Source organism: Leptodactylus fuscus, chromosome 2 (assembly GCF_031893055.1).
Source record: "Leptodactylus fuscus isolate aLepFus1 chromosome 2, aLepFus1.hap2, whole genome shotgun sequence".
In the NCBI taxonomy this organism is placed as follows: Eukaryota; Metazoa; Chordata; class Amphibia; order Anura; family Leptodactylidae; genus Leptodactylus; species Leptodactylus fuscus.
Genome location: NC_134266.1, coordinates 46,726,041 through 46,750,947, shown reverse-complemented (window position 1 = coordinate 46,750,947; position 24,907 = coordinate 46,726,041). Strand labels below are relative to the sequence as shown.

The 24,907-nt window shown below is 41.9% G+C and overlaps 1 protein-coding gene across 2 annotated transcripts in view; it reads left to right on the top strand.

The window, feature by feature from the left end:
- CTPS2 (CTP synthase 2) overlaps positions 1–24,907 on the top strand; it is a 150,837-nt gene that overhangs the window by 100,236 nt on the left and 25,694 nt on the right. For both annotated transcript variants that reach the window (XM_075263671.1, XM_075263670.1), the window contains 3 exons: positions 4,799–4,854; positions 14,103–14,199; positions 15,482–15,626. In XM_075263671.1, the coding sequence (XP_075119772.1) occupies positions 4,799–4,854; positions 14,103–14,199; positions 15,482–15,626 (298 nt within the window). The remainder of the gene's footprint in view (positions 1–4,798; positions 4,855–14,102; positions 14,200–15,481; positions 15,627–24,907) is intronic.

Below are 24,907 nucleotides of genomic sequence, written 5' to 3'. Positions count from 1 at the left end.
AGCTGGGACTGATGTAGAGAAGACTCATGACATTATTAAGCCCGCGCAGTGATGTCATCTACAGCCAGTCAACCAACTGGGTGGCAAACATGGTCACTGGGGCAGAATGTATTCCATGCTATTGTCTAGTTGGGTTGGTCGGAGGACGTGCACTTTTGCGCACCTGTTGAGAGCTGCCCCAGTAAGTTCATGTTCTCTTTAAGATGACTTCTCAACATATGTATTAAATCAATATTTTTTAGATTCTCATCATATCACTCTTTGGCAAAATTTATCTTAATGCTCCATGTGCAGCCCGGGCACTAAGGACTCTGTGCAACTTGCTGTAGCTTTATGGTGCAGTGATAGCGTGTGACCAGGAGCAGACCGTATACTCACCAGTAGGTATCGGCTGTATATTACAGCGGAAAATATGTGGCAGTGGCCAGGATAAGAAGTACCTTCAACCCTGACTGTTTAACCCCTTAGATGCACCTACATTCCCCTTTTCCCGGATGGAAATTGGTATAAGAAAATGTGCACATAGTATCATCACATCCAAACTAAATCATATATGTATCAAAACGATTGGCAACTCATTCTACAAAAACAAACCTCAAACCACTTTCCCTCCTATCGGAAATAGACTGAAAAATGATAAAATAATGTAAAACCATTAGAGATGAGCGAACACTAAAATGTTCGAGGTTCGAAATTCGATTCGAACAGCCGCTCACTGTTCGAGTGTTCGAATGGGTTTCGAACCCCATTATAGTCTATGGGGAACATAAACTCGTTAAGGGGGAAACCCAAATTCGTGTCTGGAGGGTCACCAAGTCCACTATGACACCCCAGGAAATGATACCAACACCCTGGAATGACACTGGGACAGCAGGGGAAGCATGTCTGGGGGCATAAAAGTCACTTTATTTCATGGAAATCCCTGTCAGTTTGCGATTTTCGCAAGCTAACTTTTCCCCATAGAAATGCATTGGCCAGTGCTGATTGGCCAGAGTACGGAACTCGACCAATCAGCGCTGGCTCTGCTGGAGGAGGCGGAGTCTAAGATAGCTCCACACCAGTCTCCATTCAGGTCCGACCTTAGACTCCGCCTCCTCCGGCAGAGCCAGCGCTGATTGGCCGAAGGCTGGCCAATGCATTCCTATGCGAATGCAGACTTAGCAGTGCTGAGTCAGTTTTGCTCAACTACACATCTGATGCACACTCGGCACTGCTACATCAGATGTAGCAATCTGATGTAGCAGAGCCGAGGGTGCACTAGAACCCCTGTGCAAACTCAGTTCACGCTAATAGAATGCATTGGCCAGCGCTGATTGGCCAATGCATTCTATTAGCCCGATGAAGTAGAGCTGAATGTGTGTGCTAAGCACACACATTCAGCACTGCTTCATCAAGCCAATACAATGCATTAGCCAGTGCTGATTGGCCAGAGTACGGAATTCGGCCAATCAGCGCTGGCCAATGCATTCTATTAGCCCGATGAAGTAGAGCTGAATGTGTGTGCTAAGCACACACATTCAGCACTGCTTCATCAAGCCAATACAATGCATTAGCCAGTGCTGATTGGCCAGAGTACGGAATTCGGCCAATCAGCGCTGGCTCTGCTGGAGGAGGCGGAGTCTAAGGTCGGACCTGAATGGAGACTGGTGTGGAGCGATCTTAGACTCCGCCTCCTCCAGCAGAGCCAGCGCTGATTGGCCGAATTCCGTACTCTGGCCAATCAGCACTGGCTAATGCATTGTATTGGCGTGATGAAGCAGTGCTGAATGTGTGTGCTTAGCACACACATTCAGCTCTACTTCATCGGGCTAATAGAATGCATTGGCCAGCGCTGATTGGCCGAATTCCGTACTCTGGCCAATCAGTGCTGGCCAATGCATTCTATTAGCTTGATGAAGCAGAGTGTGCACAAGGGTTCAAGCGCACCCTCGGCTCTGATGTAGCAGAGCCGAGGCTGCACAAGGGTTCAAGCGCACCCTCGGCTCTGATGTAGGAGAGCCGAGGGTGCACTTGAACCCTTGTGCAGCCTCGGCTCTGCTACATCAGAGCCGAGGGTGCGCTTGAACCCTTGTGCACACTCTGCTTCATCAAGCTAATAGAATGCATTGGCCAGCGCTGATTGGCCAATGTATTCTATTAGCCTGATGAAGTAGAGCTGAATGTGTGTGCTAAGCACACACATTCAGCTCTACTTCATCGGGCTAATAGAATGCATTGGCCAGCGCTGATTGGTCGAGTTCCGTACTCTGGCCAATCAGCGCTGGCTCTGCTGGAGGAGGCGGAGTCTAAGATCGCTCCACACCAGTCTCCATTCAGGTCCGACCTTAGACTCCGCCTCCTCCAGCAGAGCCAGCGCTGATTGGCCGAATTCCGTACTCTGGCCAATCAGCACTGGCTAATGCATTGTATTGGCGTGATGAAGCAGTGCTGAATGTGTGTGCTTAGCACACACATTCAGCTCTACTTCATCGGGCTAATAGAATGCATTGGCCAATCAGCGCTGGCCAATGCATTCTATTAGCGTGAACTGAGTTTGCACAGGGGTTCTAGTGCACCCTCGGCTCTGCTACATCAGATTGCTACATCTGATGTAGCAGTGCCGAGTGTGCATCAGATGTGTAGTTGAGCAAAACTGACTCAGCACTGCTAAGTCTCTGCATTCGCATAGGAATGCATTGGCCAGCCTTCGGCCAATCAGCGCTGGCTCTGCCGGAGGAGGCGGAGTCTAAGGTCGGACCTGAATGGAGACTGGTGTGGAGCGATCTTAGACTCCGCCTCCTCCAGCAGAGCCAGCGCTGATTGGTCGAGTTCCGTACTCTGGCCAATCAGCGCTGGCCAATGCATTCTATTAGCCCGATGAAGTAGAGCTGAATGTGTGTGCTTAGCACACACATTCAGCTCTACTTCATCAGGCTAATAGAATACATTGGCCAATCAGCGCTGGCCAATGCATTCTATTAGCTTGATGAAGCAGAGTGTGCACAAGGGTTCAAGCGCACCCTCGGCTCTGATGTAGCAGAGCTGAGGGTGCACAAGGGTTCAAGTGCACCCTCGGCTCTCCTACATCAGAGCCGAGGGTGCGCTTGAACCCTTGTGCAGCCTTGGCTCTCCTACATCAGAGCCGAGGGTGCGCTTGAACCCTTGTGCACACTCTGCTTCATCAAGCTAATAGAATGCATTGGCCAGCACTGATTGGCCAGAGTACGGAATTCGGCCAATCAGCGCTGGCCAATGCATCCCTATGGGAAAAAGTTTATCTCACAAAAATCACAATTACACACCCGATAGAGCCCCAAAAAGTTATTTTTAATAACATTCCCCCCTAAATAAAGGTTATCCCTAGCTATCCCTGCCTGTACAGCTATCCCTGTCTCATAGTCACAAAGTTCACATTCTCATATGACCCGGATTTGAAATCCACTATTCGTCTAAAATGGAGGTCACCTGATTTCGGCAGCCAATGACTTTTTCCAATTTTTTTCAATGCCCCCAGTGTCGTAGTTCCTGTCCCACCTCCCCTGCGCTGTTATTGGTGCAAAAAAGGCGCCAGGGAAGGTGGGAGGGGAATCGAATTTTGGCGCACTTTACCACGTGGTGTTCGATTCGATTCGAACATGGCGAACACCCTGATATCCGATCGAACATGTGTTCGATAGAACACTGTTCGCTCATCTCTAAAAACCATGTTAACTCAACTATAAGTTAAAGGGTTATTCAGTTTCTAATATTGATCTGCTGTCTTTAGGATAGTCATCAGTGTTAGGTCTGCGGGGGTCTGTCACTAGGGACCCCGCAGATCAGGGGTCCTCTGTGCTACAGACTGCTCATTTGCATATTGCAAAATAAATTAATATCTCAGCAACAGAAGGACAAATATTCATGGGAATAGAAGATGTTACATTCAGGTGAGTCTGACCTATCTAGATGTGTTGCTGGATTTCTATACTTCACCTTGGTAACAGACTCCTTTTAAACCCCTTGAAAGTGCTGATATCTGCCCCAAATCTGTAACTTAACGGGATTCTATCATTAGAATCGTCAGAATAGCCATTATAATGGCTATTCTTCTCCTGCCTTTATTATTCTGATCCGCACTGTTTCTGTGAATTCTCCATCCCCTGTGCTCTCGAAGACACGCCTCTGTCGTCTTCTCCCGGCGCCTCTTCGCTTCATCATCAGCTGACAGAGCCAACTGCACATGTCCATTCGGCCATTTTCCTGTGGCCGAACGGACACTCATATAAGAGGCCACAGGTAAATGGCCGAACGGACATGCACAGTTGACTCTTTAATGAGTGTTCTGCAGCTACAATCCACCGCTGTTCTTTTCTGTGTGTATTTACCTATAGGCCTAGCCCAGACATGGTGGAATTGTTGGAGATTTGTGATCTTCGTTTCTGGCTTTGGGTTCTACTCCCTCATGTTTCTTCCACTATTTGTCACTCCCTATCACCCTGTTATTTTCAATTATCCTCTGTCACCCCCTGCTATAGTCTATCATTGTATGTCTCTCCCTGTTAGACATGGTCACCCTATGTCTCTCCTTGTCATACTGTTATCCCTGATCACGGGACTTGCAGCTATAATACTACCACAGCCCATATATTACTGTTGCCTGAAATGCTTACTGTAAACGCTTTATATATATATATATATATATATATATCTATATATAGATATATAGATATATATATAGATATATCATTGTGTGCAAACGTGCAGATAAATCTGTTTTACCTCTATAGGAATTTACAATTTATATTATAGACTCATGAAATATATGATTATCTTTTTTCAGAAAAGCTTTATGAAAATGTAGATTTTGTAGAAGAACGTCATCGACATCGCTACGAGGCAAGTAAACTAGCTATCAACATTGACCCCCATAAGACACGTTGATTTCCTTATTCTGCATTTTGTTTTTTTCCTCCCCACTTTCTATATCATTTATTTTTCTGTTCAGAATCACATGAATCTTGTTATACTTTTGTCATGGCAAGATTTGTTTTTTTATTTCCTTCATTCCAACAGCCATAACGCTCTAATTTTTCCGTTTAAGTAGTCTTATGAAGGCTACATTTTTGCGTGACAAGTCCTAGTTCAAAATTAAAGGGATTCTATCATTAAAGTCACATTTTTTCTCGTTTACATGTAGGAATAGCCTTAAGAAAGGCTATTCTTCTCCTACCTTTAGATTTTTTTCTCTGTTGCGCCATGTGGTAGAAATCCCGTTTTCCGTCTGTATGCAAATGAGTAACTCGCAGCACTGGGAGTGGTCCCCAGTGTTCACACAGCACTGGGGGCGTCCCCAATGCTGCGAGAGAAATGTCCAGCAACGCCTCTATCTTCTTCAGGAACGGCTTCTTTGTGCATCTTCTTCCGGAGCTGGGTTCAAGCTTCTACGCATGTTTCTTGTGGCCGCTTACATAGTAAGCTGGGGTAAGCGGCCACAAAAAAAATGGCCATGCGCATGTGCAGTCGGCTCTGCCCGAGTCCCGATGGTAGAGTTGACTGCGCATTTGTAGGAGGGTTGAACCCAGCTCTGGAAGAAGACGCGCAGAGAGGCTATTCCTGAAGAAGATGGAGGCGGCGCTGGGGAGTTCTCTGGCAGCATTGGGCTGAGAGAACTCATTTGCATACAGACGAAAACCAGGATTTCTAGTGAACGGCGGTGCAGAGAAGACATCGAAAGGTGGTATGGGGGAGACAAAGGGAATAAGGGAGGGATGATTAAAACTATGAACATAACATATGGTAATGTAATGTTAGTGCTATATCTAGGGGATACCGGGGTTTCATGGGTCTAGTACCCCATGTGCCCATTAAGTATCAACTGAGAGATAAAGTAAATATTGAGAGGGAGGGGTTGGTTGTTCTCAGTTGAGGCGTAAAACAGATGCAAGGAGGAGTAAGTAAGTTCAATACAGAGTTGAACACATTCCCTTCGGTTCTGTTCTTTTGACGACAAAGGATTCCAACCATATTGGTGGGTCCACAGTAAAAGTGGTGTTTTAGATATGCCTCACATGTGGATGTGAAGTGTTATTGCGGCAGAAAGTTGGATAAAGTATCTGCTACAGCCATAAAGTTGACAGTGTGGTGTCACTTTTGAAGGAGGATGGTGTGTGGTCCCTTAATCTGTGCCAAAATGTGGTTTGGATGCATCTTTTTGGGTTAGCCAGGTAAGGGAGAAGGCAGGGGTGAACCTACCTTTTTTGCCGCCCGAGGAAGATGATAGAAAGCCGCGCCTCCCCCCCCCCCCCCCAGCGAGTTGGGGGAAGAGTGAAGGGGGGCGTGGCAGAGCGGCTTAGATAAGCAAAAATGCGGTCGCTTCAGGTCGCGTCATGGGAGGTGCGGCGCTGGGAGAAGGTCGAAGGGTAGTGTAGGCCTCGGGGGAGATAGTAAATTGTGTCTTGCTATGAGTCTATGCCATTTGTGGGGAACACTCTCCTCAGAAGGAGGTAGCCTCCTCCTTCAATCTCTTTAAATGAAGTTATTTGTGTAGCGCATACAAAACAAGCAATATACATGGGTGTTCAAAGACAGTAAGAATATAATTCTGCAGATACTAATGTGTAGCAGAACCTTTATTAATATGTTGTGCAGTTTTACTTTTTTTATATATGGAACGGAGAACCAGAATTATTGAATGCTACTTCCAGGCGGCCACATATTAGTGCCGAGGGGGAGCGGGAGAGTCTGATGGGCAGCTATTATATCAGGACAAAACCAGACTTGTTTGTTTAGCACCTCTGATGAATGACTGATGCTAAAAAGCAGTCTAGAAACGCGTCAGGTGTTATCTGGAGATCGGATATATAATAGAGGTGCCACTTTAAAACACTGCTGTGAAGCCAGTATAATACTAAGCTGGCTACTAATTGTTACCTTTACAGGCAAATAAATTTGCATTATTAGGATGCCAGTAAAGGTCATTAGGCAAGCTTTGTTTTATTTTCTAGCTTTTGGAGGTCGCTGTGATTTAGTAGGCGTCCTCTTTTAGGCTAAGCAACAATGTCAAAAGAAATCGGTGGCTAAGATTTGTGTCTCCGGTTGCTGAGAATGTTTTAAAGGGACAGTACACTGCTAAATCTGATTAAATTATTGCAGTGACCTCCCTTAAGTCTTTTGTGTAGGATTGTTCTGTTCTGCCCTACGGGTTTTTCCCTTTTTAATATATATCTTAATAAAACTTTTCATTTTAATACGTCCTTTTGATGGGTTGTGATTCACCATTTTCTCTGGCTCTTTGCTATAGGCACATAAAAACTCCTTAATGTGTTTAACTTTTTTCTATTTCAGTACTGCATCAGAATATATATGATTTTTAAAAAAAATTTTTTAAGGAAGTCTACCAGATAAGTCTGTCACATAAATCCAAAGCTGTGTCTTGGGCTTCTGCCATTGTTTGCAGTTTTCAATTGCTGCAGGTGACACTGTGTGTTTCAGATTTAGTACTATTCTTCGACAGGTCAAGCTGCTTCTTTTTTAGGCATGCTGGTTTCCGCTTTGGACACAGCGTGATAAATCTATGTGAGAATATATCCAAAGGCTTCTTTGAAAGCTGCGACACCAAAAAAGGTTTAAAAGAAAAAGTATTGTGCAACAGTAGTAAAGCAAGCAAAATAATCTCATAACCGTGTTGACCATAAAATACAGGCTACTGCGTGGTGAGTAAAAACAAAACTCAGAGAACCATGGCAGAATTTATGTGTTTTTGTCAAATATTCCCCTAAAAACATGAATAAAAGTTAGATAATGCACTCATTGACAAAAAAACAAGCAAATAATACTCCCAGACTGAAATGGCCCTGTGCTTCAAAACTTGGCATGAAGTTATTTCTCAGGCAGATATCTAAATGATTACAAAGGTGGTCTGATTAGATGCTGGGTCTTGCCACAAGAGGGCGTAAAAGTGCTTTCCTGCTGTCCTATAAAAAAAGATCTCAGAGGCTACTTTTGGGTAGTGTACCTTTTGGTGAGAGATCATTGACTGCTAGACATTCTTCTACTATGCACTCAAAAACATTTTGTCCAGTTGACAGACTGTAAGACTGGGCCCGTCTGAGCTGTGAGGTCGGCCCCACTGACAGTGCACGGATAAGGGTACCAAAATTAAAAGCACCGATATTTCTTCAATAGAGCGCATTCTGGCAAAGGTGACAAGGGGTTCCGCTATGCTACATGTCCCCCTCTACACTCCCTGTTGCGAGATCAGGGGGTGCTGTCGTGATTAAAAAATTTAAAAAAAATACTGATCTTCACCTGTCCTGGGCCCAAGCATCAACTCTGGAGCTCTTCTGGGTGGTGAGTGAGGTCCTGCTCCCCAGGCCTGACTGCTGGGGCGAAATCACAGGCCGCAGCAGTGACGCCTGGGAAGCAGGATCTTCGACACCTGCCTGAAGAGCTCCTGAGTGGATGCTGAACCCAGAACAGGTGAGCATCAGTATTTTTTTTTTAATCACCTTTAAGACCCTGGGCTGCCGAATAGAAGCAGCCAGGGCATCTCAGGGGTTAACTCCCACGATCAGAACTCCGCTGCCAAATTGGATTTTTGAAAAAGTCGTTAATCTCTAATTGTATTATTATCCTCCCCATTATGTTTATACCTGTGTGTAATGTTAGAAGCACAAATATATACGCAACTTTACCAGCAGGAGTTAATTTCTGATTAAGACCTTCTAGTATTTCTCAACATTTTTATATGTCTATGAGCAACAGCATAATAATACATTCCTGACATTAGGTCAGTCTGCCGAGGACGGGAAGAGTAATGATGAAAGGGATACAGGTCATTATTACTTAAAATCTGCCTGTGGCACCTCACCTCTGCTGTTATCGGCGATGTCAAACCATAGGTTCATATTCATACACAATCTGATGTCAACTAAAAAATGTTTCCCATTACATATATAGATATATACAGGGTGTCCGGAAAGTAAGTACACAAAATTATTTCTCCTTTCACATGGCGCAGCGAGGGATAGGAAACCAACAATCGGTGTCTACCTGCAGCGCCACAACGGTGCATTTCTGGTCACATGTTCATTAATAAAAAACAATTCATATATCGGCTAAAGTCCACCCTTTCATTATGTCTACTTACTTTCCGGACACCCTGTATATGTACTAATTATTAGTGATAAATATATACACTTATATATACAGTGACACCTCTCCAAAAGGCTGCGCTTCTCCCTGATCCTTCATTTGTCCACGGTATGTGTATTATAATGTAGGGCAAAGTTCAGATTTTTACTACTTGATCTATCTCAGGCATTCTTTTACCACCATACCACTACACATTAGTCACTCTTATACCACTAACTCTGTGCAACGAGACATCAGTCACTCTTCCACCACTGTACCACCAGATATTAATTATTAGTGTACCACTGTTCCACTAGAACCTGTCATTCTTTTACCACTGCACCACCAGACATTAGTCAGTTTTGTACGATTGTACTGCTAGATATCGTCTACAAAATTTTCTACAGGACATCAGTCCTTTTACCACTATACCACCAGATGTAGATAGTCTTTTACTGCTGTTCCACGAGACATCAGTCACTTTTTCACCACTATTAGTTACTCTTGTGCCACTATTTCAAGAGAAACTCTTTTTTTTTTTTTTGTATCACTGCTCCAACATAAATGAGATGTTTTGCCACTGTATCGCCGGATATCAGTGACTCTTTTACCACTGTGTCACCAGATGTAGATAGTCTTTTACTGCTGTTCCTTGAGACATCAGTCGCTCGTTCACCACTGTACTACCAGATATCAATCACTCTTTTACTACTGTACCACCAGATGTAGATAGTCATTTACTACTGTACTACCAGACATCAGTCACTTTTACCACTATACCAGTAAATGTAGATAGTCTTTTACTGCTGTTCACGAGACATCAGTCACTCTTTCACCACTATTAGTTACTCGTGTGCCACTATTTCACAAGAAGCTCTTTTTTTTTGGTACCACTGCTCCAATAGAATTGAGATGTCTTGCCACTTTATCACCAGATATCAGTGACTCTTTTACCACTGTACCACCAGATATAGATAGTCTTTTACTGCTGTTTCTTGAGACATCAGTCACTCTCTTACCACTGTACTACCAGATATCAGTCACTCTTTCACCACTGTACTACCAGATATCAGTCACTCTTTCACCACTGTACCACCAGATATCAGTCACTCTTTTACTACTGTACCGCCAGATGTAGATAGTCATTTCCTGCTCTTCCACCAGACATCAGTCACTCTTTTACCACCGTACTGCCAAGAATCGGACACTGTTGACCACTGTTATCATACCACTATACCCCAAGAGATGTTTTTATCACTATACCAGCTGGAAGTATTTGGTTAGGATTTAGGCTTAGGCTACATGGTGACATTGACCACATCTCACCTTGTGACTCTTTCACTCAAGTTAGTGAAAGTAGTCACATTGTGATCCTGAGTGTGCGGTGACTGGGACTTCTAGTCGCAAAAATATCAGAGATTGCTCAGTTGTTGTTTTTTGCGAATAGAAATCTGGGGTCATAATACAATTCCACTAATGAATGAAAGAGTGGCAAGGTGACCCGGCGGTCTGTGGCCACAGCTAAAGTTGCCTTGTAGCTCTAGCCTTAAAGCATTTAATGACAAAGAGACTGCTTCAAGCTTCTTGCTCAGTATATAAAGATATTGAGCTTAATGTTACCTAATTCTATGAGCTCACATATGACTGTGCAGATGTTCACATAAATTTAGCCAGATTTGGAGCCTGCGGATAAATTATCTACATCACAACCATTATTCAATACTTTGGCCCGTGTCTCAATACTGAAGCCAGTGTCTCCGATGATGACTACTGACTTATTCTGTGTTTTCTATTTTCCTGTTTTATTTTTTGCTTACTGTTCTACGTGAAAGTCTCTCCGATTCCCTCTCGTGTACTATTTAATTAAATTCATTAACATTGGAGTGTTTTATTTTAGATCTGATGTCATACAGAAATTATCTCACGCATCAAGTTGATCTATAAGTTATTACAACTTTTTCTTGTAATTACGGTAATTGTCTCCCTGTCACAGGCCATCGCTCTTACTGACGCGGGTGTGATTTTAGATGTCATTCTGATGGAAGGTTTCTGACGGCAACATATTCATAGTACACTTAATAGAACACACTTTATGTCAGTAAACCCAGTGTTGTGATCACTCTAATTTATATTGTATTATATATCAGAAAAATCCACATAAAAATGATTTATCATGGAAAGCTTTGTTTATTAGCTTATATAGAAGGCTGTGCATGATCAGTGTCACCTCACCTATATATGTCCATTTTAACAGACTACAAACCAACCCTGTGTAGTCTCATCAGGAAGTTACCCTTGCTTCCATCTGACCCCTAAAGCCTCATGTACAGGACCAAGTGTACAGGCCAAGGGGGTTCCGATTTTTAATGGAAGACACTTGGATGACATCTAAGTTCCTTCTGTGCTCCCTTGTTTTCTATGGGAGTTCCATTCTGTTCAGGCTCCTTTGGCAAGAGAGCATCAGAACCTCCCCTTCGCACTTCAGGGTGTCCTGATGCAGTCGGAGTGTAGAATAAAGCATTAGAACACCCTCAGGGTACATTTGGTACATAAGCAAAAGTAGGGGGAAGAAAGAAGTATGACTGTAGTATCACAGTATGCACAAGTAATGTGTTGCTATGAAAGCATACAGGTCTGTATTGGAGCTGTTAAAGGGGCTCTGTCATTGGGAAAACTCTTTTTTAACTAAGCACATACTTGCATAGCCATTAGAAAGGCTATTCCACACTTAGCTTTTGTATGTTAATCCCCTCAGTAGTTTTTGAAGGAGCCCATTTTTATTCATATGCTAATTAGCCTCCAGTGTGCACCCAGAAGTCTCAGCGAGCACTGTCTGCTATGTGTGTGTGAGAGCAGGGAGATGAGTCATCAGCAGCAGCCTGTGCTGTACACACAGCAGACAGTGCTCGCTGAGACTTCTGGTGCACGCTGGAGGCTAATTAGCATATGAATGAAAATGGGCTCCTTCAAAAACTACTGAGGGGATTAACCTGTAGTCATGCGTAGTTGGAGGTGGCAATGGGCTCCTAATGAGATTAGGTGGCTGTCTGTATCACAGGATAGGGAGGTCTGGACAGGGTTATCATCCAGTTAAAAGCCAAATAGCCAGGGCCACAGAATACCAAGATCTGATTTATTAAAATGCAATACTAAACAAGAAAACAATCAGGTACCCCTGGTCATCATGTACAACCCACACCTGGAGATGCTGAGAGGAATCACACACAAACTACATCCACTATTGTAAAAAGACGACCGTCTAAAATCCATATTTCCAGACCTCCCTCTCCTGTGCTATAGACAGCCACCTAATCTCAGGAATATGATCATTAGGAGCCCACTGTCACCTCCAACTACAATCGGAACATTTCCATGTAGACAGAAAAAGTGCAAAACATGCCAACACATACTGACCACTGACAAAGTGTCTCACTAGGGGGTTTTATGTAGGAGAGACAGTGCAGACACTCAGAATGTGGATGAACTCACATGGCCATACGATCACAGGGCAGAGAATGGACCTCCCTGTGCCAAAACACTTCTGCAATCAACATCATGATATCATCAATTGCATGAAGATTTTGATTTTAAGGGGGGAACTTCAAATCAAAGAGAGACAGAAGAGTATGGGAGTATAAACTCATGACCACCTTTGACACATTCCAGAGGAAGTTAAATCTGTTGCATGGATTTATGTCCTTCTATAGAAACTAAGCATCACATCACCAATCAAAGGGACCATAAAACTCAGATGACCATCCTTTGAACTGCTAATTTGTTTTTTAACTTATTTATTTGTGTGTATACTGCTTTCCATCACCTGTCACTTGATTCCTTTGCCCTTTTTGTGTATAAGTATGCTTGCCTTTAGAAATTGTGTCCTACCATGCCTGATGAAGAGACCTAAGTAGTCTCGAAAGCTTGCAATCTGTCATCATTTTTGTTAGCCATTAAAAACGTATCAACTACTGAAGACTCTCAATCTTTACATTACACTAGCCTTTCTATCTCTATGTAACTACTAGCTATAACCCACGACTTCATCCGCTGTCCCCTCACCCTTGCGCGGACCACCTGCAGCGCCGCCCGTGGCTCTCCCCTTACCCCCCACCCGCGTCCCCGGCCCCCTTCCCCCCTTTAGAGATTACAGTCACCTGCTAAATCTGCCCCTCCCCCCCTTTCCACATGTGCAATCTGGCCCCCCTCCCCCCTACTTACCTTCTGCCCTCTGGTGCCAAACCCTCCCCCCGGGCCCTTCCCTAACCCCTACCACCAGCACCTCCCCCAAACCAGCAACTCCCCCCGGCCCCTACCCATCACCTGTGCCACCCCCCTCCTCTCCCTTTATCAACCCGCCGATCCCTGTTCCCGCAGCACTCACCATGTAGATGCTGAGGAGGTGTGTGTCTCGTGGCCGCAGCTTCAGCGAGCATGTGCGGTCCTTTCCATGCTGTGTGTGTTCCCGGTCACACTGTTCGCGGGTAGGTGCGGCTGGGCTTGTTTGCATGCTACGCCAGCCTGAGGCTGTGTGTGGCCGGCCGGCATGTCAGTGGTGTTCGGAACCACGCGGGCAGCCGCCATGTTCAGTGACGGGTCCCCGCGCGCTGGCCACGCCCACAATTCGGTGCCAACCTATGGGCCGCTGTGCTGGCTCCCTATCCCGCCCACACACCGGCATGCACCAATAGCAGCTGTGTGTAACTCTCTGCGGTGACGTCATGCCCGAGCCGACAGCGGAGCAGGAGACAACTTTGCAGGGTTGCGGTGGCATTTTGGGGTAAGTGAGACACTTTTAAAGTAGCCCATTTTTCCTTCCTGGCCAATATGCAGGTGTATGTGAAATTTCTAGGAAATCCATTCAGCTGTTCCGGTGTGAATGAGGAACAAACATCCAAACACACAAACTTTCACATTTATAATATTAATTAATTAATTGGATACAATATTGTACTGTATTACGCTAGCCATGCAGTCCGTAACTTGAAGTCTCTTTCCTTTCTCACTTTTCACAGGTAAATCCAGAACTTATTCCACAGTTTGAAGAGAAAGGTTTGAAGTTTGTTGGACATGACACTGAGGGACAGAGAATGGAGATCATCGAGCTTGAAGGTTATTGGATAGTTTCAATGTTTAAAGTGAAGAAAGGTGTAGGAAATGGCGGTATATAAATATCCTCAATAGTGCTGCAGAATATTGGCCATCATAGAAAGACGTATCATTGGGTATACATTATGATGAGTAATATAAATACACAGTATAGTTAACTTTGTATGTAGGTTTATAGTCTTAGTGCCTGTGAGATTAATGTGAAAGCATTTATACCAACCATAAAATTGCATTACAGGAATCCATTGAATTCCACTTATGCTGCAGAACAGAAAAGTGATCACAATTCATGAGATTAACCCTTATAACTCCATCACAGTGTCTGTCTGAAAAGCCAGTAATACATGCTGGATGTGAGGACTGTGTATCCAAAATGGAGCGGTCTTCACTAGCTCTCATGTGTCACCACAGCGTTATTGTTGTGATATACATATACTGTGGTACTGCTACACCCCTGCACTGAAATGAATTGCTTGAGTCCGCCCCCCCTCCAGAATTTCCTCGGTTGTTGTTTCTGCACAGCAGAACCCAGCCTGTACGATTCACCCCTTCCTTCCATTTTCTTGTGAGTTTACTCTTGAGTATGATCTGTCCTCAAAGACTTGAATGATTCCCTCCTCCCAATCCGCCATGTACATCTTCCTATCCCTCTTTGTGGCAATCTCCTAAAATTGTTAAAAATGAGGGGTAAAGCAGAAAGAGCTGACAGTCAGGAGCAGTATGCTGTGAAAGCTGTATCAGAGACAGCAGCATAGCCAGCTATATACATGAGATGCATAGCCTCTACAACAACAAATTGTAGGAAATTTTTAATCAAGACTTCAAGAAAAGTGCTTAAAGCATTCCTCCTATTAAAAACAACTTTGCATCAATGAATAGTAAAGGTTTATATATGAAACTTTGTAATATATCTCATTAAAGAAATATTTAGAAAGAATGTTTTCTTCTCCCCTTTCAGGCAGTTACTTTCTACATATTAGTTTATGAAAAGAGGAGGGTGAAAAGACACCTTATATAAGTGCTTCTCCTAGACTCTGCTACCCTTTAATGGGCGTTCACACTACAGTTGGTAGTCAACAGTGTCCGTAGCTTTTGTCCATTAAAAGATTTTAGCAACAGGCACTAATCCGTTAGAATTTCCATTAATTTCCATTAATTTCAGCCTTATTCGTTTATAAAAACTGGATGTTTAGAATTTGCATGCTCTCATTCATTATGCACACATTTTTGCAATACATTATTGTATGGTATTGCAATTTATTGAATCTGGGTCTTCTCTCCGCAGATCATCCTTACTTTGTCGGTGTGCAGTTTCATCCAGAATTCTCATCCAGACCTATGAAACCATCTCCTCCTTACCTTGGGCTTATGTTGGCTGCCTCTGGAAAATTATCAATATACATACAGAACGGCTGCAAATTGTCGCCCAGGTAAATTATAATTATTCAGATGAGATGTATTAGTTATAGTGATCATACGGGTTCAGACAACTTGTACCTTAAAGGTCCAGTTTTCATCCTTGGCAACAGATCATCTATTTTGGCAACCTCTGGTTGTTGGTAGTTGCAGTAAGGCATGGTGCGCCGACACAGTCTGGTCCTATTGAAATAATAGGGGCAAACAGTGCAGCCCTGTGCACTGTTTAGCCACACAGGATAAATACTGATCCTGTGAATAGGTCATCAGCATGAAAAATGCATTTGAGTCTGGAAATAGGCTAAGCTCCCATGTTGCAAAATGCAGCTTTTTAGATAGAAACACAGCGAAAATGCTTTGTTTTTTTCCACCGGTTTTTTCTTCAGATTTGGTGCATTTTTATTAAATCTATAAGGAAAACGCTTGCGTTTCTGTAGGTAAAATTTACATGCTACGTTTTTTTGAGAACGCAACTTTTTTTGCAGCATTCATTTTCCCTCAATATGTGGATGGCATTAACCAGAATCTCATTCACTTTGCTGGTACTGTAATACATAGCATTTTTTCTGCTGTATTTCCACAATGTAAGGCCTTAACCAATTACTATATTTATCTATTACACCATATCTTCTCTCACTTCCCCTATGTTCACCTTACTGTTTATTCCTATTTGAATAGGATATCCACTTACATCTTGATATTATGACATTAAGAAATAGAAAGCAATGTATGAGTTTAGTGCTGTTTATCCTTCATGTACCTTCTCTACAATCAGTTCACTGCCAGTCCAATCCAATTTTCTTGTTCCACTACTCTATCTTGTAAAGCTTTGATAATCCTCTTATAAATTGTGTATAATTTTGTGGAATGAAAAATAGGTGACCTTAATGAGTGTAGAGAATTTCAGAATTAAAGACTATGGGCAACTCTTTGCTGATTTCTATGTTTCCTACAAAATTAGACAACTTTATAAATAGGCATCATTAAACATTTCCTTCCACGTTGCTGCTGTAAAGTCTGTATAACTCCTTCACATAACTGGTTGTCCTGATGCTGCTGAGATAGATTTGACTGCTCAGTGCTCCTAGATGTGTCGTCTCTCTCTGATGCCCCCTCTCTTTTAACACTGTTAAAGAAAGCAGCTGGAAGGAGAGGAGGGTATATTTGATAGATGAGAGTATGCAGAGGGTGGAAAACATCCAAACCTGTGGGCATATCACATGCAAAAGGTCTACAAGGGAGAGATCACATTAGAACTGTTTAAGTGTAGAGAGAGTAAAGGTCAGTTTACACAGAGTTTTTTGCAGGTGGATTTTGATGTAGAATCCGACTCAAAATCAGCCTGAAAAACCGACAGTTTTTTTCATCTAGCAGTAAAAAAAAAAAGCGACATGAGCTATCTTCAGGCGGATGCCGCCTGAAAAAGCCCTTAGAGGTCAATGAGAGGTGCAAAATATGTGGCACGATTTTTTGGCGCGGTTTTTGATGTGGTTTTTGATGCAATTTTTGCTCATGTTCATCTTATTATTAGAGGGCAAGATTGAAACAAAAAAGAAACAGATTTTTCTGTGAAATTAGATAGATAACTAGATAACTCTCGTTTAACCCATCAACAGTAAGTCGTAAAAACAAATCCTCCTTCTTGACCTTTGTATATGTCTTAGAGCAAGCTTATAACACTTTTCTATAGAAGTCAGTATTTTTCTTTTTTGGTAAGACAAATCTCTTCAGTTACATATGGGGTCCTTCCTTATTTTTGTTCCTGGTTTAACATATCATGAGGGTTTTTTTTTTTAAAAAGCATGATTTCATGATACTCTGTCAAGAGACGTTTATCTGTGTATATGTGACCACTAGTGGTTATTTTGTGAATTGCAGCCTGTCAGCATATTGGTAGCTTGTCATGGTTCTATACTGAAGTTTTTAACCAAATCTGAGCTAAGGTAAGGATGGACACATCTGCAGTTTTTACAATGTCCGTCAGCAACACAAGAAAGGAGATCACTGTCTGAAAAAAATAAACATATTTCATTTTTATTATGACTTGTGTTTTATCCTGAGTCTTAAAATTATAAAAACTTTATAAAAATTCCTGTTAGCTTCGCTCTCTGGTTGAAGACTAATGTTGCATGACAGGCATTTCAATGAGGGCAACAATGTTAAGCATATGGCATTCTCTCGGTAATGAACTGGAAAAATTTTACACGGAGAGAGAAAAACATTAGCATTTGGTCTGAAAAATGGGTAAAGCCTTTAACTTTCGAGATTCCCCACTTGTATTGTATAATCTTTTTACTTATAAATGAGGGCATCACCGCAAGGACCTTTCCTTGAGCTTTTCTTATCTTAACACAGAACAGAAAAAAAAATCCTCCCTGCTCTCTATAGACCTTCACATACTGATTTATGTTCCAGCACAAAGCTGCTGAGTAAGACTTTTACAGCCCTTGTGTTATTAACAGCTGAATATTGTCAGAATCGTAAGATAATCACCCAAAGTATATAATATCATTTCGTTTGAACTTGCAGAAAGTTTAGTTTCATAGGTAAAGTGCTCGGGGCAGAGAAATAATAACTTTGCTGTAATGCATTGCTGTATGGGTTTCTCCGGTTACATAGTGCGCAGGTATTCAGTAGTTCAGAGTAAAAGGTTTGGATGGAAAATTGTTTTACTAGAAAGATCATTTATAATGATTACTAATTAATATGTGGTCCCTTTTTTGATTATAGAAAAGAGACAGAGTTTGAAAGGGTTGATACAATATTAGTAGCGCAGAGTTATTCTTAAAGGGGTTTTCTGGGATTACATTGTCTACCAATAAGTATTTGGACACCTGTGGTCCGTGCGGCACCCTCCGGGACATGCTTTCCACAAGACTTTGTATGATGGCTAGTGGTATTTTATTCTATTCGGCTTGGAGAAGGCAGGTAAGTTCTTTCACCGATTTTGGTCAGTTGCTGCACCCCTTAGTTCGGCGAGCTAACTCGTCCCAGAGGTGCTCGATAGGGTTCAAGTCTGGGCTCTGGACAGGCCAGTCCAGTCGGTTAACCTAATTGTCACTGTACCAATGCATGGTAGACCTCACTACTTGACAGCTGGCGTTGTCATCCTGGAATTAACATTGGCCCGACCCATAGAACCGCCATAATGTAGGAAGCACACTGTTATCTATAGTGCAATAGTTGTCAGCATTGAGTTTACCATGCACTGGGACTAAGGGTCCCAGTCCATACCAGGAGAAACACCCCCAGACCATAACTTCACCACCACAGAACTTTACTGGGTGTCCAAATACTTATTGGTAGACAGTGTATAATCAATACAGAAAAGCACATATGTGTGTCTGAATTCTAACTAGATGTTGCACTATAGATCTAATGTCGTTTTTATTTTTTGTACTTTTTAATTTATCTTGAACACTTCTGTGCATTACAGTTGTTTTTATGCTGCCAGGGCTTTATGCCAGCCTAATTACTAACATAGATAAATACAGCTCCCATTATTCCTTCCCCGTCTCACAGAGTTGCACATTTCTTAATATATTTTGTGCAGCTTTTGCCTGTCCATGTTTCATAAAGTTACATCTATTGTATTCCTTCAATGAGCAGGCATAGCGGTTGGCACTCTATTTTTGTAATTCAATGCTCCATAGTCCCTGCATAGATAGAGATCCTTTTAATAAGATGTTGGCAACCTGCACCCAGCACTAGAAGCAGCTTGGGGCATACTGTATATGCCACCATGTGGCTAGCAAATGGTGATCTAAGCAGGAGATTTGGAGCTCTGTATCCAAAAGAAATAGAGGTTCAATAACTTTAATGAATTTGGTAAAGTATCTTGCAAAAATGGGATATTATTTACGCTGAGGCCCAACGTTGCGGAAACACAGCTTTTTTTTGTTGCAGATTTTGCTGCGGTTTTTTGAGACAAAGCCAAGAAAGGCTACAAAAGGACTGGGAAATATAACGGAAGCTTCTTCTACTTCTACCTTCTGCTTAATCCGTTCCTAAGTTTGGCTAAGAAAAAAAAACGCAGTAAAATCTGCAACAAAAAAGCTGCGTTTCCGCAGTGTGGGGCCTTGGCCTTTAAGGGGTTTTCCATGTTAGCAACTTAAACCCTATCCACACTGTTGTGAAAACTTACAGGTCAGTGGGTGTCCAACTGGGTCTTCACCAAAAACAAGAACCCAGTTGTGTTTCCCTTTGTGAATGGAGTGGTATTCCGGCAAGCACCAACAAAATTGTGTACTTGTTTTGTGACACATGGATTATCTGTCGCAAAAAGTTATTAATATGTGCAATAGATCTTCATTAACAAATAAGCAGAGTCAAGGTCGATGTTCAGCTATTTCTCCATTATGTGAAGTACTTCCTTTATCAGTTTGGCATAGTAATGTCCATCAGCAGCCGTGATATAGTGCAGACATGTTATCTGCTCTTCCTGCAAGACCCAGTCATGCTGCGAAAAAGACCTCCGCTTAAACATCGCACATCGCGTTTCTTTCCACAGCATTAGCCAGAATTCCCTCCACTTTTGAGGTACTGTAATATGCAGAATTTTTTGAGTGTAATGTTTTAATATAGTTTTTACAGCTCATGGGTAAACCCTTTCATTATTTTTATTCCTACTTTTCTAACTGTGCCCTACTGAGTTCTCTCCAAGCACTACATGAATCGCTGTAGATGCCGCTCAGATGACCGGAGCATGTATCAATAAGGGCAAATGGAAGGTTACCAATATTCCTAACTTACAAATCCATAATATGAGGATAAAACATTGTTGTCTAGGGTCAACTGCTTTTTCTTAGTGAATACAGTGTATCTGCCATCATATTAAAGCGATGAAATCTTTAGCGTTTATTCCAACACAAGCAGAAAATTCTGCTTCCTGGCTGAAAGGAGGATTGTTGTGTAAATTGATGGTAAAGCCCTCGGCGCCAGAAAGCAACCTGTTTGTTGTAAATAGGGCCTAAAAAGCCAATATATTCCATTAAGGGACTGAAAAGGAGAATAACATAGGAACGTTGTGAACATCCATCAAATTACTGTACAGGAAAGGTTTTTTCTCCTCTTTCATCCTGTATTGTACTTATGAAAGTGTTTTCCACATACATTCATTGATTTTATTATTAGATTTTCATGTTCTGCAAATGGTTTAGTATTGTTACATTTATTATTTATTGTATCAATTTTTCAATGGAAGGAGAAAAGTGTTTAAAATTTGTCTAATTTAAAAAAAAAAAAAAAATTCCCGGACACGCCCCTGTTGGGCGCCAAATGATATTATTCACATTAATAATGGTGGTTGTCTTGTAATGGGCAGCATTTTCTAAAGTGTCTAATATACTGTTACTTCTATTTTATTGCTTCTATTGATTTCATCTGAAGAAAGTAAGTATTACTATGCACTTGTGTATTTGTATTGCATGTGTGACACGTCGAATATGATGGCGTTATAATATTTGTGCATCCTTCACATTGCATGGGTTTAAAAATATTGAAAATGTATTTGCACCCAAAATATAAAAAATGGGTATGTAGTATTAGTATTTCTATATGTTTTCCATTTTCTTGCAGTAGCCGTTTTTGCAGCTGTACAGGAAGTGCAGCCATATTGGTTATGTTTTCAGATATTCTTCTCAAAAAATATCAACTCCCTTTTTCTCAAAGTAACCCATTACCAAGCTTAGTAAATAGCAGCCATCAACTTGCGAAAAAGTTGCCTTCACGATAAAACCTACAGTATAAAAAATAACAGTATATTATAGATAGTATACCCGTATTTTTCGGACTATAAGACGCACTTTTTTTCCCCAAAATTTTGGGGGAAAATAAGGGTGCGTCTTATAGTCTGAAGGTGGCGCCTGGCACCCGCTGTAATAGAGAGGCGGAAGCCGGCAAGTGATAGACGCCATTACAGGTGCCGGGGCCTGAGACATCGCTGCCCTGTCCTGCATGAAGCCAGCAGCGGGAGGAGTGATGCTGCTATTCCGCTCCTCCGTCCCCCCGCCGCTGGCTTCATGCAGGGCAGGGCAGCGATGTCTCAGGCCCCGGCGTCTATCCCTCCCCGGCATCCGCCTCTCTAGTACAGCGGATGCCGGGTCAGTATCCGTGGCCCCTTCTCCCCCGGGGCCGGTCCCCACCGGCCCCATACCTGTGAAGTTGCAGGCCGGCTCCTGCGCGGCGATATCGCAGGAGCCGACCTGTTCGGGTGACAGCCGGGAGCCTAATGAGGCTCCCAGGCCTGTCGCTGCTGTATTAGTATTGCGGCTGGTCTCTATGACCAGCCGTAATACTAATAGACAGAATGTCCCATAGACGGCAATACAGTTGTATTGCCGTCTATGGGACTTGCGATCAAGTGACCGCATGTTCAAGCCCCCGGGGGGGAATAAAATAGTAAAAAAAAAAAAAGCTTTAAAAATATGAAATAAATAAAAGTTCTAAATCACCTCCTGTTTTTTTTTCAATACAAGGTGATCTAAGCAATAGATATCCCCCAAAATGGTATAACTAAAAAGTACAGCTGGCCCCGCAAAAAAAACGCCCTATACATCCCCGTACAGCTGCAGGGTCACCTGTCAATGTGGCCTTGCAGCTGTTGCAAAACTACAACTCCCATATATTAAATATTTTACCAGTTTTTGCTTCAAAATTACTAAACTTTGCTTCTCTGACTACTGATTTATTAATAAACTATGTGGCCATTTTTAAGTTTTGGGTGAAAATTAGTTCTCTGTTTTTCTTTATTACTGTCCCTTCCAGTTTTGCTACTAGGTTAGGGTTTAGGATACGTAAGAGAATAGATGGGCATCTGCTACATTACTAATGAGTTCTTGTGACATTATATGTACTTACCTACTTTACATAAGATGCATTTTGTGGGGACTAAGATGTTTAGTATTCATAGGTATGAGAGCCTCAAGAATGAAGAACCACTTTAACGGGGTTATTCAAGAAAAAGTCTAGTTTACTAGCACATTCCCTGTACTGGATAATTTTTTCTTATAATGGATAACCAGGCACCCCATACCTTGTTCGTTACATTTGCAGAGCAGAGCAGTGAGAGCCAGAAGACACGGTCTGCTGTCCCTCGTGCTGTCGCTGTGACTCAGTCACATGACTAACAATACTCTACTCTATAGACATGCAGTCGGAGTAGAGCAGAGTCTGTGATGTCATATATAGCTGGCGCGACAGCAGGGAAGATAGCGGACACAGACGTCTGGGAGAAATATAGCTTATCTAGTGTAGGGAATCTTCTGGTAAGTTTCATTTGTTTATGGATAACCCCTTTAAAGCATCCCTAACCTTTAAACAAACTTTGCATAATTCAATAGTACCGTGTGTGTACATGTACATCCGCATATCTGAGCACGCCTGAAATTAACCTTTTTCCATGCCATATATTTTTTTGTTTTGTTTTGGTTCCCTTATTCCTGGCACATGCTACATGTTTCTGTTCAGCACTTCCATCTTGTGGGTATGTCAGAAGTGCAGGTTACCTTCATCTCATCCCCCTAAGTACAGCACTGTGTACTCTAAACACCTAAAATACCGTCTCCCTGATCTACAGTATATGATTATTGATTTCTACATAACCTGATCCGCTCCATTGGGTTGCATTCATTGGAGTTCCAGACAGTCATGTGATTGATGAGACTATGTACATTAGGGTATTGACAATATAGGAAGATAGCCATGTAACCAACACACTTATATAGAAATCCACAGGTTGCAGGATCACATGACTGGGCTGGGAATTCAGGCTCAGAGGCTAAAACAGTAATATGAGTGTGTTGACCAGTATCTTACATTCTGCTAAAATGGATTGACCCCCCCCCCCCCAATATCTAAATATATGTATATATGGCTGTTTAAAGATAGCTGTTGATAATATTTCATCTATGGAAATAGGCCAGTTCATTTCCATCAATTGTAACACATACAGTATAGGATATTATTGTTCATTGTAAATTAATTTCTATTATTACAGTGTTTTGTCATCTGTAAGACGGTAAAACACCCATAGAAGACTGCATGTTATGGTATGCGACATGTGGGAGTCATGATCTGCGTGTAGGTGTTTTCTGCTGTGGTAATGCATGTCCTCCAACAGTGGAACCAACAGTGAAACTTTATCTAACGCTTGTAGAAACAGGGGAAACTCTTCAAAAACTTAGAATCTGCATATACTAAAATCAGCACCAGTATTGCTTCCTCTAGCTGCCGACCTCCAATGTTTGTAAATTAGAAATGGCAAAAAATAGTTAAATAGTTGGCAGGCCTCATTTAACCTTCCTGTGACTGTCTGCAGTGATCATGAGGGTAAAAAAACTGAATCTCTAGTATTCTCCAGGACATTGCAGCATATCTTTTGCAAAGTCTAGGAAAAGTCTAGAGGCATAGCCTAAACCTGGATTTGATGAATAGCTGGAAACAGCAGCGGGAAGGGAAAAGAGATTCAACAGTCTAGACTAGAAAAGTTAAAATTCTGACAGGTATGTACAGGAAGTATTACTATTATTATTATTGTTGTTGTTTATTTATATATAGCACCATTAATTCCATGGTGCTTTATATTATTATATTAATTCCATGGTGCTGTACATTATTATATTAATTCCATGGTGATTTATATTATTATAGTAATTCCATGGTGCTTTACATTGTTATATTAATTCCATGGTGCTGTACATTATTATATTAATTCCATGGTGCTGTACATTATTATATTAATTCCATGGTGCTTTACGTTTGAGGGTTTACATACAGTACACATAATATACAAAGAAATATAATACTAACAATGACCAACTAGCACAGTGGGACAGAGGGCCCTGTCCACAAGGGCTTACAGTCTATGAAGTAGTAGTGTTGTACTGAATTGTTGGCGCTAATTTCTGCAAATGGATTTAAGATTAGAGCCCCTAGTAATAGTGGAATCTGCGTACATCACATGTCTACTTAAAGGGGTTATCCAGGATTACAAAACATGGCCGCTGTCTTTTTCTCAGGAAGTGTCATCGTATTTGTTGATTCATTTTAATGCAACTGAACTATAGCATTGCCGTGTGACCAACAGACTTGAAGTCACTTCTTAAGAAGAAAGCAGCCATGTTTACTTATCCTGGATAACCCCTGTAATGAAGGGCTTATGTATGTATGTATGTATATATATATATATATATATATATATATATATATATATATATATATATATATATATAATTTTTTTTTTTTTTTTTTTGCTCCAAAAGATTTTAAATTAAAATAAAGTGACAGTTTCGGAAAA